This window comes from Arctopsyche grandis, chromosome 6, assembly GCF_051622035.1.
Source record: "Arctopsyche grandis isolate Sample6627 chromosome 6, ASM5162203v2, whole genome shotgun sequence".
In the NCBI taxonomy this organism is placed as follows: Eukaryota; Metazoa; Arthropoda; class Insecta; order Trichoptera; family Hydropsychidae; genus Arctopsyche; species Arctopsyche grandis.
In genome coordinates, this window is record NC_135360.1 from 2,690,329 (window position 1) to 2,710,098 (window position 19,770).

A 19,770-nucleotide genomic window follows, 5' to 3' on the forward strand; every position below is an offset into this window, starting at 1 on the left:
GTTTTTCCATGAAAAATTAGGATTAGTAGACAACTTCAATACTTCGTCTGGCTGGTTGACTAGATGTTTTTATATTTTGGCAACAGTACTATTAACTATAAGTACTAACGGCCACACATCTGCTTAACTTTAAGCGTTTTTCTAGTATACTATGATACAAAAATTTGTGTTGTGAATATGATATTATATTCGAAACCAAGTCAAAATTTGATGATTCGGATTATCCGTGTTTTTCAATTATCCGTGCCCTCCCTCCCCAGCATTATTACTGTATTGTGTAGTCTCGATTTTCATGGAAAAATTTTTCTTTGTGAGCACCGCAATGTGACGACTAGTCCAATTGCCAATATAATATACTAGCTGATCGCGGCATGCGCTGCAATGCCACAATGACGCGTGACATTTAATCTACTATATAATCTACTGCGCAGACTTGGATATGAATTGTCCATGATCGATTTATTTAATGTTAGTAAATGCGACATGAAATCCGTTATATTTAAATATATTTTTTTAGTATAATGTAGTTCCTTTTGTATATATACATACATACAGTGGCGGACTGGCCATACAAGCGAACATGCCCGATGGTATGTGGGCCCCACCAACTGTTAGAAAATATGGGCCCTCGGTAAAATTAAATTACTTTTTCATTATTTCACGTGTGTAAAAATTTATAGGATATTGCACTTTGGGACCTAAAGTTTGGGCATTTCAATAAAACAAATTAAAAAACTAATACCTGCTTTAACAGCCCAAGGATCGGTTAGCTTTTTTTATTAGACTCGATATGTAAGTTTCAACATTTGCGTGGGCGCTTTTGCCGGGCCCATTTCCAACCTCAAGATTATGCATATACCAATACCTACATATATAACAACTACCTACTGCAATAAAAATGGGAATAAACAAATTTCAGTGAATAATATAAACTGAATTGCTTAAAACAATTTTGATAGGACAATTCATCATCAACCAGCGATTTAAATTTACTTCATACTTTCAAAATAACATTTGAGTATGCTTCGACGATATAGTAAGATTTAAATACACAATTTTAAACAGTTTCCGAATATAAAATCTATTCCTAATCTAGACACATCCATGTACATATATAGAAATATAGGATAGCGGCCCCCTCCCCAAAATTCTGATTTTCGATTAACATTAATTGAAAGTATTATGGATTTTTTATAGGGGGCACTCACCCCCCTAAATTAAGGAATAGTGCGAATATTATGAATTCAATGATTAATAAGATACTATGGGTCTACGTTTATTTCTTATGTATGTTACTTTTGGGTAACTAATAAAATAATCGCTGCTATGTGCTTTGAAAAAAAAAGATTTTATTATTTCGAAACAAGTATATTTTGGTTTTTAAGTGGTATGCCTTGGGTAAAATTCTTAGAAATTGTTCATCCTATAGAGCGAATCGTGAGAAAGGTCCCCTTTACTTTATTTTGTCTCAAAAACAATGTGTAACGTTTATTTTTCCGAAAGTTCGTATATTAACGTGATCAGTGATCGATTCTGAGTTCAAATTTTCGCATGATCACAAAACTTTATCAATTGTTATTACGTACATATGTACATAGATAAAGTGAAAAGATATTCGGTAGAAATTAAGATAGATTTTTAGTGACTCAGTTAGATGGTCGATTTTTGTTGATCATGTTAAGATTTTTGGAAAAAAAATTTCGTCTGCGGCGCTTTTTACGTAATATTTTTTTATAATTATTTTTTCAAAAAATAAGCTTATTTTTTTCATATTTTATAACTCAATAAGGTGTATGTATGCAAAGAATATTTTCCATTTTTATTCCGATATAAAAAAGATTTTTTGAAATCTGACCAATCTTTGCCTGCCCCCCCAAGAAAAAGCTGAAATGACGTCCCTGAGTGTTTTCTACCGAAATTAAAAGCCGCTTTTATGCCGCATTCTTTTATGATGCATTATATTTACCTAGGACAAGGTTAAAATGAAGTATACAATGTAATTTATGGATCTATTTTGCTTTTGCCATTTTTCGTGTACCTAAATTTGTTTATTCCCATTTTTGAAAATTTTTCATTTATTTTTTTACCCTTGATTTTTAGCGTGATTGAAAGCAGAAAATTTTGTTATATGGGGGGGGGGGGGTGACAAATTTTTTTAACCCTGGGTGGGCCCCCTTTGACTCCTGGCATGCACTAATTTCAGTCCCAGTCCGCCACTGCATACATATGTGTATGTGTATATGTATGCATGTGTTTAAATTTGCGTGTGCATGTATGCATGCGTATGTGTGTGCAGTGGCGGACTGGGACTGAAATTAGTGCATGCCAGGAGTCAAAGGGGGCCCACAGAGGGTTAAAAAAATTTGTCCCCCCCCCCCCCCCATATAAGAAAATTTTCTTCTATCCATCATGCTAAAAATCAAGGGTAAAAAATAAATAAAATTTTCAAAAATGGGCATAAACAAATTTAGTTACAAGAAAAATGGCAAAAGGAAAATAGATCCATAAATTACATTGTATATTTCGTTTTAACCCTTGTCCTAGGTAAATATTATAGAATGCGGCATAAAAGCGGCTTTTACTTTCGGTAGAAAACAATTGAGGACGTCATTTCAGCTTTTTCTTGGGGGGGGGGGGGCAGGCAAATATTGGTCAAATTGAAAAATTTTCAAAAAATCTTGCTTATATCAGAATAAAAATGGATATACTTTTTTCTTTACATACACCTTATTGAGTTATAAAATATGAAAAAAATCAGCTTATTTCTGAAAGAATAATATATATAAAAAGAGAAAAAAGCGCCGCAGGCGAAAATTTTTTTCCAAAAGTCTTCACATGGTCAACAAAAATTGACCATCTAACTGAGTCACCAAAAAACTATCAATTAACTTAATTTCTACCGACTGTCTTCACTTTATCTATGTACATATGTACGTAATAACAATAGATAAAATTTTGTGATCATGCGAAAATTTGAACTCAGAATCGATCACTGATCACGTCTACTGTATTTGTATTCTTGTATTCTTGTATTTGTATGTTATTTGTATTCTTTATGTACTAAATTTGATAAAGTTTTGGTCAGAAAGCAATTTTATTAAATAACTAAAACTTTTTTTGGACCGAATTCGTTACACATGACGTTTAAATTCATCTCATTCGTTGTTTTGTGAGAGAATGGACGTCTGCAAATAAAATAAAAATTCGAGAAATAAAATCATTTGTGATTGAACCAATTAAGTAAAATATTAATTTAAAACCTTTCTTGAAAACAAAAAATATACGAACTTTCGGAAAAATAAACGTTACACATCTGTTTTTGAGACAAAATAAAGTAAAGGGGACTTTTCTAACGATTCGCTCCATAGGATGAACAATTTCTAAAAATTTTACCCAAGGCATACCACTGAAAAACCAAAATATACTTGCTTCGAAATAATAAATTTTTTTTTCAAAGCACATAGCAGCGATTATTTTATTAGTTACCCAAAAGTAACATACATAAGAAATAAACGTAGCATTCATAGATCCATAGTATCTTATTAATCATTAAATTCATAATATTTTCTAAATTCACACTATTCCTTAATTTAGGGGGGCGAGTGCCCCCCTATGCCCCCACCCCCAAATTACGTCCCTGAAAACAATGCATAATATTTTCAATTAATGTTAATCGAAAATCGGGATTTTGGGGAGGGGCTCCCTATCCTATATTTCTATATACATGGATGTATCTAGATTAGGAATAGATTTTATATTCGGAAACTGTTTAAAATTGTGTATTTAAATCATACTATATCGTCGAAGCATAATCAAATGTTATTTTGAAAGTATGAAATAAATTTAAATCGCTGGTTGATAATGAATCTTCCTATCGAAATTGTTTTAAGCAATTCAGTTTATATTATTCACGGAAATTCGTTTATTCCCATTTTTATTTCAGTAGGTAGTTGTTACATAGGTATTGGTATATACATACATAATATTGAGGTTGGAAATGGGACCGACAAAAGGGCCCTCGCAATTTACATTTCTAGCCTAATAAAAAAAGTTAACCGATCCTTGGGCTGTTAAAGCAGGTATTAGTTGTTTGTGTATATCGTAAGAAATTTATTTTGTTGAAATACCCAAACTTTAGGTCCCAAAGTCCTATAAATTATTACATACGTGAAATATAAAAAGTTATTTAATTTTACTGAGGGCCCATATTTTCCAACAGATAGTGGGGCCCACATGCCATCGGGCATGTTCGCTTGTATGGCCAGTCCGCCACTGTGTGTGTGTGTACAGATGTGTATGTACGCATTATTCTTATGTTTTTTCGATTTTTTTTGTATTTCAATGTAATTTTTTTTTTTTTTTTTTCTTTCTCCATTTTCATTATGTAAAATGGTCAATTTTTTCTTGACCGTAAAATAAATATAAAATACTAAAGTTTGTTCCTATATGTATGTATTTATGTATTTATGTAACTACGTATTTTTCATCAACAGTATATTGTTCTGACGTCATCGAACATATAATTCCCTTTTTTCCGATTCAAAGGATTCGAAGTTCCCGGGGGTGTAGGCACCGAGGGCGAAGCCCTAGAGCTCCGCCTCCCAGGGGGCGCAGACCTCGAGGGTGTACATATAATTTTTTTATAAGAGTGTAGGAATCTCGTCACCATCATCAAGACATTTACTGCGACGCAGAATACATTTCCCAAACGTTCTAGCAAGCTCCACCCCTACCAGTCGAGTGGAACCAAACCGGTCGAAGCACACCTGCAGCCATTAAACTAAAATCAAGCGGAACGGTGCCAAAACGTTCTAGAAAGCTCCACCCCTACCAGTCGAGTGGAACCAAACCGGTCGAAGCACACCTGCAGCCATTAAACTACATCGAACGGAACGGTGCCAATCGTTCTAGAAAATTCTACCCCATCGACAAAAACACATTCCTCGCACACGCATAAACACCAGCTGCAACGACCACGTGATGCCCAAAAACAATATAATAGGAGGTCCACTCCAAACAAACTTCAGTCGACCCACAGCAGCAAGCGTCGACACACAGCAGCAGACCAGAGACCTTCTGAGCATAGCCGAACGCCGAGCCAACAACACACTGCCATATCCAGAGACATCTGAACATAGCCGGATCCAGAGCAACGACACATTGCAGATCCAGCGGCCATCACGACACCAAGTCAACAGCCAATAGCCGCTTCAAGAAAACTTCCCCAAATATTCTAATACACTTGTATAATATTTAGGCAAACAATAAAACAACTTTATTCAAACAAACAGCAGTATTTACTACTACCGAAACACAGACGAACCTGTCTATAACACATGGCGGACTGGTGGTGAAGAACACCTTCACAACTAGATTAGTCCCCATAAGAGACTTACTGTATATATATGTTTGTTTGTTCGTGACAGTCAATTTAATAAAAATAAAAAACAAAATAATCGCACAAAATAATAAATCGATCGTACTTTAATTTTATCAGCATTTGTATAAATCATATTAATTCGGGGTAAAAATTTCGTTTGAAACCTAAAATTGAATGTTTTTATTTGAGTCTATCATTTGGTCGCCATCAGTGTGTAATCTAATATAGCTAATATATAATTACGAAGGAGACTTTGTAACTATGTACTCGTATGTTAGTAAGGTTTGTTGGGAACGTGGAAAACAAATCAAAGTTATTTTATTAAATTTATTTGAACCGATATAAATAGTATCGGTTCAAATAAATTTAATAAAAAAACAAGTGAATATTTACTATTACATAGATTGTTTTGCCATGTTTAAGCTGTTCATATTACAAATACCGAGCGAAGCCGGGTAAAAACACTAGTATTAATTACACTAAGCAACAAAAAAATTTCTGCGCGCGCACATTAATACGGGAAGAAAAGCCTGTTCCTCTTGTTCCTGTTGTATCCTGCTCGCGCAAATTAAGTGAGTATGTACCGTTTATCATGCATCATTTTTTTTTTTGATCTTTCGACTTAAGATTTTTCGATATTCGATCTTTGCCTTCCGATATTTGCGTTTTCTGTCATTTAACATTCTGTCAAGTCACGTAGAACGCTCATATCGATACGGGAGGGTTAATAATCATATCCCCCCCCCCCTCTTGTCTTTACATTATGTTTATGCAAGAATGTTGGTGTTATTTATAGTTTTTTTTTACTTTGGATTTTTAAAGCGATTTTTTTTCTTTGGAGGGAAATTTAAACTATTTGGATTGCATTTGCAACTCGATTTGTAATTGACTCAGGATCTACAAATGTACTTGCGAATTAATCAAGCGGAGGAGAGGAAAAAAAGTCAAAAGGTAATGGTCGGATTTGTAAACGTTACAAGTGGAGTGGGTAAGTGTCAGTGTCAAAGTGTCAAAGTGACAATGTTTCGGTTGGAAGAGTTTAAAAGATAAATTTGAGCAATTGAAGATGGCCATATTATACGGAACGTAATTCGTAACTGCTTACATCTATTATACGTATGATTATTTATAGTAAATCACATATACATATTTATATATTGTTTCTGTATTATTATCAGTTCTTGAATTTATTAATCGAATTATTTTCAATTTTAGCTCTGATAGCGATTCTGAAAGCAAAAATCGGGGCTGGGCCATGCGATCTGAAATGTAAGTTGTAACTGCTTATATTATTTATCGATGGTAGACAATTACAATTACAATCACTTTACTTTCAGGTCATATGAATGGATTTCATATGAAATGCTTCTATCGGATAAATGGATTTCATCGTATGCTGATCTAACAAATTCTATTGGATTGTTTCCATGTCGATAAATGACGGCGGATCCTTTCATTTAAATATATAGATATACAATAACTACCAGATATGTTAGCGTCAGTTATACGTTTTTGAAAGGGTTAGACATATATTATTTCCTACAGAAATCCTTGCCCGTGCTATTTCCTGTGCAAAAAATAATTTTGACTGCCAGGCATACACATCATTATTATCATCAAAATTTCCACTGTTTTCTCCAATGTTATATTACTTTTACTATTTTCTTTATTTTAGGAAAATCTCCCCGCCGTAAGAAGCTCTTAGTTAAGGTGACCAGGTTTTGAAAATGTCAAAGGAGGACACTGGTTAAAATGGGTATAAAAATAAAATCGTTTAGTAACATTCTTTATTGATCATATCTTCGATAATTGATGTGTTTTAACAACGTTTTTATTTAATTTTTACAAGCAGGAATTACCCAACCTAAAAAATAAGCCAAGTATTTCGTGTGGACCTCCTGAATCGTTGAATAAATGCTGTGAAGCGACTTTGACCTTTCATTTGAATCCTGAACCCACCCCTACGCAACAATATGTATTATATAATAAGAGACTTTTGTCAATGGCTTCAAAAATTAAATACGAGAAGTTTGATTTTGTGTCGTGTAAGTAGTGTAGATGCAGAATTAGTCATAACTGATCATCATATACTGAAAAAAAAAATCATCATGGAATCGTGTTTACATGCTTTCAACGTCCGCTCTATTTGAGCTTATGTGACAATACTTCATCAATTTCATGTTTTATTTGTTTATTTTCAGGTGTGATGGCCTCAGAAGACAATGAAGATATTCCGTCTACATCTGGTGTGGGAGCACCGACTCCGAGGACTAACAGCGTGATCGACCCTCCTCCACCTTCCGATCCTGGCAGTTCCAGGAGTGCTGGTTCGTTTAAAAGTTTTTAAAATGTATGGAAATGATTCTTTTTATTCATTTTGAAAAATTTTCTGTTAAAAACCATATAACTAAATATTTTTTTTTATGATCGCAGAATTTGGGGATTTTTAATTTTGAAATAAAATTTAGCACTACATCACTGCCTATTACACAATAATATTTAAAGAATATTATACTAATATCAACAATTCTGATGCTATTTTCAATAATCAGTTGTTTTTTTGTGCGGTTTTTCCACTATCATTCAAATTACATATCTTGAAGAAAATACATTTTTCGGTTAAATACATAATTCTTATTAATTGCTTACTTTAGATTTTATTCCTTTTGAGTGCAAAATATGCACGGCGGATTTGAGTAGTTTGTCGAATTCTATTATCGATGATCTTAATTTTAATTTCAAAATGTGTTTTATCTGTGAGAAGACGATTATTTTAATATCGGATGAGTGGTTATTTCCATGCGGTTTTTCATTATTATTGTAAAAACATGTTTTTCTGTGGTTTAATGTCATATCCGTGTAAGCAATCTAGCGCTAGTCCTTTAACCCTAAATTCGTTATAAAAAACTCGAAAAACTGTTTTTATTCCTGCAAAAGATATGAATATCGCATTAACAATGGAATCATTTGAATTTCAGAAATCGAAATCCCAATACCAATCCAGACACAATATCTTAGCTCAGATTGTTCATTTTAGCCATCACTCGTGAATATTTTTGGTTATTTAAAGATTACGTTTATTATTAAATTGATCAATAGAGGGAAAAATAAATTTGATCTTCTCAATGATTGAGAATAAATAAATAAACAAAATAACCAAACGTTACTTTGTTTGGAAAATTTACAGTTTTATATTGATTATAAACGATAACAACATATAATTATTAGAAAATAAACCATTTTACAATTTTCACATATGAGAACGAGAACGGGAACGGGAACGGGAATTGCATGCCGGGGTTCAGCTAGTTTTAAATAAATATCAATTTTCGGATATGTAAATAATCGCAATCGCTTTTAAATTTCAGTTTGGAAAATCAGCTCGGTGTGGAAATGAAGAGTCGAAGCTCGGCATCGCCATCGGAAATTTAAGTTTCAATGTACGACTATGATTATTTAGCAATGATTGACAATATTCTTTATTACAATCACTTTTCTTTCAGGTCCATCACCGAGACAGAAACGTCATCAAACGAGTAACTCATTTATATATTGTTTCTGTATTATTATCAATTCTTGGATATGTTAATAATCCCAATCGCTTATAAATTTCAGCTCAGATTGTGATTTCGAAACAAAAAGTGGAAGATCGATCATATTATACGGAACGTAAGTTGTAACTGCTTATATCTATTATACGTATGATTATTTATAGAAAATCACATATATTGTTATTAATCGAATTATTTTAAATTTCAGCTCTGATAGCGGTTCTGAAAACAAAAATCGGGGCTGGGCCATGCTATCTGAAATGTAAGTAGTAACTGCTAATATTATATATCGATGGTAGACAATTACAATTACAATTACAACCACTTTACTTTCGGGTCCAATGGAGAGGCTGCGTCCTCAATAACTGAGTAAGTCACACCGATTAACATACATATGTATATTATTCCCATAATATTATCAATTCTGAGCTGTAATTTCAGTTTCAGCTCAGATAGCTGGATAAATGGATAAATGGATTTCATCGTATGCTGATCTAACAAATTCAAGTCGATAAATGTTTTTGATCTTTGCCCGTTTCTTTCCTGTTCCTTTCATTTAAATATATAGATATACAATAACTACCAGATATGTTAGCGTCAGTAATACGTTTTTGAAAGGGCTATCATAAGTTTTATCTATCATAACTTTTACGATTTATCCCAATCCGTTAAGCGGCTTATGAGACAATTGAATCCAAAAACTTAAGAGAAGACCTAAAATTTAATACACATTATTTAAAATCTTCAGTTCGAATTTTCGTTTTTATAAACGAAAATAAAATGAGTTAGCATTGGAGCAATGCATTTAGTATATAATATAATATAATAGATAAGAGTTAAAACCAGTGTCAACAATTATTCTTGCATTTTTAATAATCAATTGTTTTTCCGCTATCATTGAAATTACATATCTTGAAGAAAATACATTTTTTGGTTAAATACATAATTCTTATTAATTGCTTACTTTAGATTTTATTCCTTTTGAGTGCAAAATATGCATGGCGAATTTGACTAGTTTGTCGAATTCTATTATCGATGATCTTAATTTTAATTTCAAAATGTGTTTTATCTGTGAGAAGATGATTATTTTAATATCGGATGAGTGGTTATTTCCATGCGGTTTTTCGTTATTATTGTAAAAACATGTTTTTGTGTAGTATAATGCCACATCCGGGTAAATAATCAAGTGCTAACCCTTTACATGTAAGTTCGTTTCAAAAAACTCGAAAAACTGTTTTTATTCCTGCAAAATATGTGAATATCGCTTTTACAATTTAATCATTGAAATTTCATAAATCAAAATCCAAATACCAATCCAGAAACAACATCACTATTAAATATTTTTGTTTATTTAAAGATAAAGTTTATTACAAAATTGAGAGGGAATAAAAATAAATTCTATCTTCTCAATGATTATGAATAAATAAATAAATAAAATAACTTAACGTTACTTTGTTTATTTTGACCTTATTTTATTTACCTTAAAAATAAAATAGTTGACTTGCACGTATTTTGATGTGCTTAAATATTTATTTTTATTTCAATTTTTTTATTAAATTGATATGTTTGTATATGAAATTCTAATCCATGCACTATGAAAGTACTTACTCTTTATTTATACCTATTTCACTACCAATAATTCGATATATTGGGTAAATGGCAATTTAATTCCATTATTTTTTTTTTATATTTTAAATATCGCAATTATTTTCATTTTTAATAATTTTATGCATTGGCAAGAAAAGTCGATCATACTATAATATTATATAATAATTCGAGTCCGAATCGAATCATAGCAAAACGTTGGAATCCGACTCCACAGCCCTGATTTTAACTAAAGTTCAATTATATATTCCCCGTATGTTGGTCACCTGTCATGGCATTTATGAGAAATAATTAACTTCAGTAAATAATTAATATACGTTTCAATGCAACGAAAGGGTTGAGATATCCTTATCTATCGAGATAAAACCGCAGAACGACAGTGCTCCGCATCATTCGCTGCTAATCTTTACAATTGGTAAGTCGAACTTTATTTTGCTTAGCACTTATAGTTATATTGTCTAATTTTCAACTTTGTTTTTCAGGAGAAATCTAAGAGAAAATCAGAAACAAGATGTTCGTAGTGAAGGCGAGTTCCGATTTTGCGGCAAAACGGGTGGAGTATTTGTACGATGCCATGAAACGAGATAAGAAATGCGACACGAGTTTTGCTGTTGGAGGCCGATAGTATTTTAATTCGAATCCAAATATTCTTAAAATCCAACTTGTTTTGTCAGTTAAATTATCATTTATCATAATTGCAGCTTCTACGCGCACTTGGTCGTGTTATCGGCGTACAGCGAATTCTTTAGTAGAAACATAGATAAATTGAGTGAGACTTTTTCCCCTTTTGACTCTGACGTTATCAATGCAATCCTGAAGTATTGTTACACTGGAGAAATAAGTACGAGTTCATTATTATCTGAAATAATCAATTCAAAATGCGTGTGTGTTCGTCATTAAATTTAATAATTGAAATATAATTTTAGGCATAGCTGACCGTCACTATGACAAATTATTGGAGCTAGCAAATCGACTCGAAGTGAAAATTCCACCGCGATATGAAACGGTCGATCTTTCCAATTGTTTGGAAGTTTTGAAATCAACGGAAGATTCCGATTTGAAGACAGAGGCAATGGATTTGACTCTGGGAAATTTCGAGACGGTGAGTGTTGATTATATAAAAAAAATATGTCACTTAAATATTTTCAACTCCACTTCTGTTTTAGCTGCACAAAACTAAAGATTTTCTCAATCTGCCGGTCTCCAACGTGAATGAAATCTTGAAATCGAATGATTTGTTTGTGCGTTCCGAAGAAAGCATATTTAATGCTGTGAAATTGTGGGTAAATCATGATAATGCGAACCGTAAAAGTGACTTGGCACAGCTGATGAGATCCGTGAGGTTATCCTTGCTCTCGATGGAGGTATTTGAGATTAATTGAATGTTGCAGTTTATTGAAAAAAATCCATTTTAATAATTTTTTTTTTTAGTTTTTCATCGATGAAGTATTAACTTTCTGTCATTCGTGTGCTGATTGTATGACCACTCTTAGACAAGCAGTTAAAGACAAGAATGATAAATCTTTCGTCCCAAGAGAGACCCCTCGTAGTAAAATAAAAGGATATAAAATGGCACTGGTTGGGGGATGGGATATTGATGTGAGTTTTGTATCACAAGTATAATATTTTGATTGGATTGTAAATTAATTATTTTATTGCATAACGTGTTTTCAGATGGCAAACACCATCGATATATTTGATGGACTAAAGAACAGTTGGACTCTATCCAAAAAAATTGGAATAAATAAATCATCTTTTGCGTCTGTCCTCGTGGGAGATTGGATCCTTATCATCGGCGGATTGAATTCTTCAAATGGATCAATGACTTCAGTAACGTTTTCCGGTGTTGCGAAGTACCTGCTTAGAGAAATCGGAATATAACCAATTTATTTGTTTTCAGGTGGAATACATCGATTTGAAAAGCGGTGAGAAAAAGCCATTGAAGCCATTAAATCAGGATCGTTATTTGTTCTCAGCAGTGACACTTAGGCGCGGTTCGTCCACGGATGTTTACGCCATTGGTGGTAAAGATAATCATGGCCGTTTATCTTCAGTGGAAAGGTGATTAAATTGCAATCATTTCATCAGATCGATTGAAAGAGAAGTTGACGATTATTGATTTCGATTAGGTGGAGCAGCAACACTGGGGATTGGGAGATCATCGCTCCATTGTTGCTAGCAGTTAGTCAGCATAGTGCTTCTGTCATCGCCGATAAAATATACATAACAGGCGGGCGTACAAGTGAATTTATATCCTCGAATAAAGTGCAGATGTATTCAGTGGAGACCAATTCTTGGACTTACCGCGCTCAGATGATTCAAAGAAGATGTGATTATTCGGTGAACATCAATTAATTTTATTCACAACTATCGCAAATAATATACAACTCTCCAAAATAAAATGAACTAAATTTTGATTTCACCATTTTAGAGCGTCGCATTCCAAGGAAAACTTTACGTCGCTGGTGGAATTGCCTTTCAAACTGGTACTAATTTAGACAGTGTGGAGCATTACGATCCGAATGCAAATGTGTGGACTGCATTCATCAAACTACCGCAAGCTGCATCCGGAATCAGTCTCGGCTGTTTCCAAAATAAACTGTTTAGCATGGGTGAGTTTTTTTACAACTTAATTTGGATTTATGGGTCTCGAATGTAGAATTAATTTATTGTTTTGATTTTCAGGTGGATTTACAAGTGATGTTTGGGAATACGACGAGACGAACAAATCTTGGAAAGCTTCAACAAGTCTGAGCAGAAACAGATATAATGCAGTTGCAAATGTCATTCCATATGATTCGATTATTTGATCGACTGCAGTTTTTTTGTATTATTTGAAAAAAATGTATTTTGAAATAATCATTAAATGTACTTTTTGAATTTTTAATTTATCCAAATGTTTGAATAAATACATAATATGCAACAACTTCTCAAAATATATTTTATTTTTCCGTCAATATTTAATGTTTATTTACTCATGAATAATTAATATTATCTAAATGAACTGAAAAATCAGAGAATCAGAAGCCAAAATCAAAAACATATACATAAAAATGAATTCAATTCAATTCAATCCAGAAATTTTATATTTCATTTCTAATCTCATTTTTCTTGTTTAAATAATATCGAAATTGAAAATAAATTCTGTCTATTTCTTTAAATTTATTTCAAACAGTGGCTCTCAAATATTTTTCACACTTTTCGTCGATTAAATAATACTTTTCCATTATTCATTAAATGATTCTCAAACTTTTCATAATTATTACTTTTATTTAAAAATCAAGATGAATTTCATATATGTTTTTGCAATTTGCTGCATTCCAACGGCTCTCAAATGATTTTACGAAGGTTTCTCAAATACTTTTACACTTTTATTCTGTTATATCGTGGTTTTTATCGAATTGTGAAATTTGTTAACTTTTATGAGAAATAATCAATATGTTAATGTCAGTGGCTCTGAAACTTTTATTTTATTAATATGTTTTATCCTAAAGTTAATTTCCAAATAATGTAACTTTACAAATTCAAATGATTTCACAGATTTCCGTCCGTTTATTAAATTCCAGTTATTCTCAAACGGTTTGTAGTACCAGAGATTCTCTGATAAAAAATTTTGATGAATACATATTTTTGTGTTTTCAATGATATTCGACTGATTTTAAGATGGTTTTTCACACTTTTATTAAGTTTAATATTATTTTACGGGATAATTTTATTTATCTATGTTTCCAATAATTGTCAACAATTTCGAAAACGTTATCAACATATTTCCTTTAATTGTCTTTATGCCAGCGCTTCTGAAATGTAATATGTAGTGTATTTTTTCACATACAAATTTGAATTATTTGGATTTTCACTTAAATAATTAGTATTTCTTTTGATTAATCGTGTTTTTTTATCATTTTTGAAAGTTCCACTCTTTTTACGCACGGTAGAGTGAATTGGTTTTATACGGCTAAAGGTGTCATGACATTTTGAACGAAACTGGAGTGAGATGACTACGATTTAAATTGTAAGTATATAAAAATTAATAAAACGTGTGTAAAACAAGGTTAATATTCACCAGCTGGATGTAGTCTCCATAGCAGTAGCTTCATCATCTTCTTCAATACACATTTGAAAACGTTGCACATAATTTAACAAACACTGATATTTGATTTCAATTCAATTATAAAAATTAATTTTGAAATTCAAATTCACTAACAACAAAAAATTAATTCGTTTTTCACACGCGAAGGAAAATTATTATAAAAAGTCACTTAATGTCACAATTTAATTGATTTTTGGGTTTATTCGCGAACGACATATTGATTGATTTTAATTGATAATGAATTGAAACGTTAAAAATTCGCGATCAAATTGGCGTGAGGTTCGACCATTTTTCTTCGACTGAAATCGAATGAAAACAAACAAGTGAATTCACTTTTTAAATTCAAATTCAAATATTTTGGCCATTTCTTTTCACTCTATTCATTCAATGCATTCAACTTATTTTTACTTTCTGTTTAGAATTAACACCAACACCAACATACTCTCTTTTAGAGGACTGGATTTGACATCTTTTACTATTTACAGTAAAATATTATTACTGAGATCTTAATTCCGCAATTGCATACATTGCTCAATAACGGAATGTGCTGAATTTCCTTTCGTGCTTCAGAGCCTAATATAAATTTAGCAATTATTACTATACACATTGTTTTACCAATTCCTCGGCTATTTCCTTAGCATACAGATATGCCACTTGATGAGAAGCTTCTAACAAGGGCTTTTGAATTGCTGCGACGCAAAATTTTGTAATAAGATCGCTGCTGTCACATCGTGCCTTTTTAGACTTCATGGTGCTAAAACTACATACATATGCCCTGCAGCAGATCGCAATAAAAACAATCGTGTAATTATGTTAAATTAAAATAGAAGAAACCGAAATTTACAAAAAAATCAATCTATAACATATACATATATAGAATAACCTATTATTCTATATCTATGATCTATGTATAATGAATAAAATCTATTTAAATCTGAAAAATTAAATCACATGTGTGTATTATCATAATTTACAGCCATTCGCCATCCACTGCTGGACGAACACCTCTTCCATTCGTCTCTGCATTGGGAAAATCTCATCTTATTTCATCCACCCTTCTCCCCTATTTTTCCACTTTTTGAACGTAAATTCGTCCAAGGTAGGGGGGAGGCATGGCACCCCCCTTGGATCCCCCTTTAATTTCTTTGTTCGTTATAAATTGGCAAAATTTATTAACTAAAATCGACACAGTGACGCCAATAATGCACATCATCTTTAATATATACATATATACATATTAATATTCGGGGATCCCCCTGGGGTAGGGCTGCCAGATTAATTCGGATATTTTAATCCCCCCCCCCCCCCGCCGACCCCCCGGGCACCGATATTACAAAAATTATAAAAAACTTTATAAAATCAATCCTTTTTTAAACTAGTATTTTCTTTCATTTTTCCAGTTTATTTAGTTACTTTTATATTAAATAAAATTAATTACATATTGCCAAAAAAGATTGAAAAAAAATCAATCTCAATCTCGCTTTTATTGCTTTTTTTCGATTGTTACGGCCAAATACGTCAAAACAAAAACATAGGAGCAGTGATGTTTACAAACTCTTCTATAAAATGGGAATATGTTAATATGAATACAAATTGTATATATTTTGTAATTATCAAGAGATTATTTTGTTTAATGTTTACTACATATTAGATTGGCCATGTTAAGCGGTTTATATTACAAATACCGAGCGAAGCCGTGTAAAAACACTAGTTCCCTATAAAATCGTGCACATAAATTCAGGAAGTGTTTTACATGATTGTAGCGATACAATTTGCGAGCATTTTAATAGTACTTCACGTCCCATGATGATGGGTGGTGATAAAGACTGTTCCTCAAAGCTTTAATGGCTGTTCATATTGATGATGATAAAACATACTTGTTAGTAATGGTATGTTTGGAATTTTGCCAAAAATATATACATGCATATATTTTTCAATTTTCAATTGTGTACAGGGCCGCCGTGAGAAATCCTGGGCTCTGGGAAAAATAACTTTGGGTCTTATGACATACTAAAAAAAGATCTTTTACATTCTTATGTACTATGTATTATACTACATATGTATGTACTATGATCAATGATTTTAAAATTGTAGTTTTCCGTTTGTTAAGAACATAACATTAAAAAGATAATTTTATATGAGATCTAATGGATAGACAACATTATGCATATACGTATTATTATTGATCTCGGAGTCTCTGTTAGACACAACATTTTTAAATGTGATTGTATGTATTAGATATTATGTTGTATTCAAGTAGTAACAGCAATATTTTGTTCGAGTGATAACGCAAAGCCATCATTTTAGTATCAGTTCATATCATATACCAATATATGTATAAGTTGCTTTTCAGAATGACCTCAGGTTCTCCAATCATATTAATTCTGTGTGTTGCTCAGCTTCAAGGATGTTAGGGTTTGTTTTTCGCAATTCCTGGCATTTCTGAGGCTGTTGTACAATCCTTTGGTGAGAAGTATCATGGAGTACGCATCCAAGATCTGGAGTCCTCCAGCCAAAAGTCAGTCTATTAAGCTTGAGCTTATCCAAAGACGCTTTCTCCGGCTTCTTTATAAGGAGCATTATGGGACTTGCCCATATTTATTACCTACAAGATTTGTTATGGGTATGATCGGCTACACTTATTTTGAACTCAGGAGAAGTGTTGCTCTAATCATGTACTTATTTTCTATATTTCGAGGTTTTGTTTCATGCCAGTTATATTTTATTCATTTCATTCTATTCAGTTTATTCTATTTTATAGGAGATTAGCCTTCATGCTCTGGAGAGTTTTATTTGAACCCGCCATTGTCCCCTATTTCATATTCCTCAGGCAAGAACCGCGGCATAACCGAATTCTTCCATTCCTCAAGGCCTCCGATCTTCAAACTCTCTGTATGGTGCCATTGACATTATTTAGATCTCTTTTCATTCGCCGCGCCGCTTCCTCGGTTACGGGGGTCGCGACCAACTTGAACTAAGTTAATTGTTAACTGTTAACTTCCCGAGAAAACCGGGACTTGTCGTGGTTTACAGATCTCAGATTTATTAACCATAGATATTTAGTCTTATTGACTCACGAGTGTACTGCAATTTGTCGATTGTTGAAATCATGAGTTTTTCATTTCAACATGCCTTCTATCATTCAATTATTCCCAAACGTCTCGGTCAGCAGCCCCTTCGTATATTATATAACAGGACTGCCCAACTAGTCGATCGCGGTATAATTTTTAGTCGATCTTCGTTTCATTTTTAAAATGTACTTATTTTGACAAATGTAACCTGATAATACCTGAAACACAATTGAAGTATTTGTTATGCTGACATATCAATGTTAATGTTTATGCATAGATAAATACCCAATCCAATTTTGGCTCTACGTTTTTTACTAAAATCGCATTTTCTGATATCAACATTATAAAATTTGACATACGAAATTATTTTAGTAATGAGCATCTTGTCAATGTTGACGATTATCTCTTTTATTGTATAATTCCGACTTTGAAAATACATATTACATTTTAATAATAATAAGTATTTTAGTACATGTAATATTTACTATGTAATACAGGCGGACCTCAACTTTCGCACATAATTGGTTCCTGAAAATGTGTGCGAAAGTTAAATGTTCGAAAGTAGAGGGATGTAAAAAAAAAAGCAAAAAATGTATGTATTAAATAAAAATTATTTATATACATTAAAAAGTAAAGTAAATACATAAAATAAAAAGCAAAAAAGCAAAAGCAGAAAAACACGATAAAATAAAAAATAAAAACAAAAGAAAAATAACACGTAAATAAAATACTCAAATCCTATTCTTAGTTTTACATTCTGCAAAAGAAAAATAGTAAAAAAAAATCACAGCGAGGCCCAAATGGAAGAGAGTAGATTAAGATTCCACACATACATCACATTCAAATTAAGAGAATAATGATGAGCGCAGGCTGCCAGATACATATGTTAAAATAACATCCGATAATCTACACTCACTTAGGTGGAAAATATCGCATTCAGGCACGGCAAATTATAATCTCGTAATGAACTTGTCAAGAGTTAGTTGAATATGACAATTTTTTTTTCTTCATAGAGTGTTCTGTAACAGACAGTACTCTTATGAATAATCCTACGTACTTGAGATATTCGTTCTCCATTGGGATCACAGTCTTCCATAATGTTCAAAAACTTTTCGAGATGCGTAAAAGCTTCGTTCATATTTTTTATAGTTAAGGTATTAATGATTTCTTCTGGTTCTTCTTCCTCACTTTCAATATGTATATCATTCTCGTTCTCTTGTCAGTCCATTAGAAATTCATTGGTCATGGGTTCAGAATGAGATTCAATCATCTCATTAATATTTTCAATGTTAACATCTAGGTTAAGTTCGTTCATTAAGTGAACTATTTCAAGTGTGATAGTTTCTGGAGTTTCATCAAAATTTATATCACCCATCATTTGTGGGCATAGTTTTCTCCATGAACCTTTCATTGTTGACTCTTTTATTTCAGTCCACGCGTCTCCAATATTATTTATTGCGTTCCATATGTTATAATTCCTCCAGAAATCTTTTAATGTGGGCCCACCTTCCATGTCAGTTGTCTTGATGGCCTGATTCATTATCGACCTCATATAATATCGTTTAAACATAGCTATCACTGTTTGGTCCATGGGTTGTATGAGAGTCCTGTAGCATTATCTAAGATTAATAATATTTTAAATGGTAAATTATTAACTTCACAATATTGCTTTACTGCTGGTACGAAATGTGAAGTGAACCAATCTTTAAATATTAAAGCAGTAACCCAGGCTTTTTTATTTGATTTCCAAATTACTGGAAGCAATTTTTATCTTTCCCTTTCAATGCTCTAGGATTTTCTGCTTGATAAATTAACATTGGCATCAATTTTAAATCACCAGCTAAATTTCCACCAAGAAGCAATCGGTTTTTAGAAGGTTTATGACCAGGGGCAACTGATTCTTCCTTTGATAAGAATGTACGATTAGGCATCTTCTTCCAAAATAAACCAGTCTCATCTACATTGAATATTTGACTAGAGGAATATTCATCATCTTCAATAATTTTGGACAATGAGGAAATAAAGTCTTTTGCAGCATCTTCATCCGCATCAGATGATTCTCCAGTGAATTTA

The 19,770-nt window shown here is 32.3% G+C and overlaps 3 protein-coding genes and 3 long non-coding RNA genes across 7 annotated transcripts in view; 2 read left to right on the top strand and 4 right to left on the bottom strand.

Moving 5' to 3' along the window:
* LOC143913579 (uncharacterized) overlaps positions 1-19,770 on the bottom strand; it is a 346,453-nt gene that overhangs the window by 322,226 nt on the left and 4,457 nt on the right. The window lies entirely within an intron of this gene.
* Positions 1-19,770, bottom strand: part of LOC143913567 (uncharacterized) — a 781,442-nt gene that overhangs the window by 292,575 nt on the left and 469,097 nt on the right. The window lies entirely within an intron of this gene.
* LOC143913589 (uncharacterized) overlaps positions 1-19,770 on the bottom strand; it is a 459,558-nt gene that overhangs the window by 90,349 nt on the left and 349,439 nt on the right. The window lies entirely within an intron of this gene.
* LOC143913596 (uncharacterized) lies at positions 8,749-10,349 on the top strand. The gene is made up of 5 exons (XR_013260747.1): positions 8,749-8,820; positions 8,884-8,916; positions 8,996-9,049; positions 9,140-9,193; positions 9,373-10,349. It is a non-coding gene; the product is annotated as an uncharacterized LOC143913596 (long non-coding RNA).
* LOC143913514 (kelch-like protein 25) lies at positions 9,140-13,491 on the top strand. The gene is made up of 12 exons (XM_077433360.1): positions 9,140-9,197; positions 10,838-10,951; positions 11,019-11,160; positions 11,238-11,377; positions 11,463-11,638; positions 11,703-11,900; positions 11,968-12,135; positions 12,211-12,366; positions 12,437-12,597; positions 12,666-12,876; positions 12,968-13,148; positions 13,222-13,491. The coding sequence occupies exons 3-12, from the start codon at positions 11,048-11,050 to the stop codon at positions 13,344-13,346; spliced, it is 1,629 nt and encodes a 542-aa protein (XP_077289486.1). The 5' UTR covers positions 9,140-9,197; positions 10,838-10,951; positions 11,019-11,047; the 3' UTR covers positions 13,347-13,491.
* On the bottom strand, positions 11,973-15,376 carry LOC143913590 (uncharacterized). Its single transcript, XR_013260742.1, has 2 exons — positions 15,242-15,376; positions 11,973-14,925 (listed from the first exon to the last, which is right to left on the bottom strand). It is a non-coding gene; the product is annotated as an uncharacterized LOC143913590 (long non-coding RNA).

Excerpts from the sequence above, each read along its gene's own strand:
- LOC143913514 (XM_077433360.1), top strand. The coding sequence starts at position 11,048 with ATGTTCGTAGTGAAGGCGAGTTCCGATTTTGCGGCAAAACGGGTGGAG. Across the intron at positions 11,378-11,462 it reads TTGTTACACTGGAGAAATAA|GCATAGCTGACCGTCACTAT; the intron begins GTACGAGTTCAT and ends ATATAATTTTAG. Across the intron at positions 12,877-12,967 it reads AAAGAAGATGTGATTATTCG|AGCGTCGCATTCCAAGGAAA; the intron begins GTGAACATCAAT and ends TCACCATTTTAG.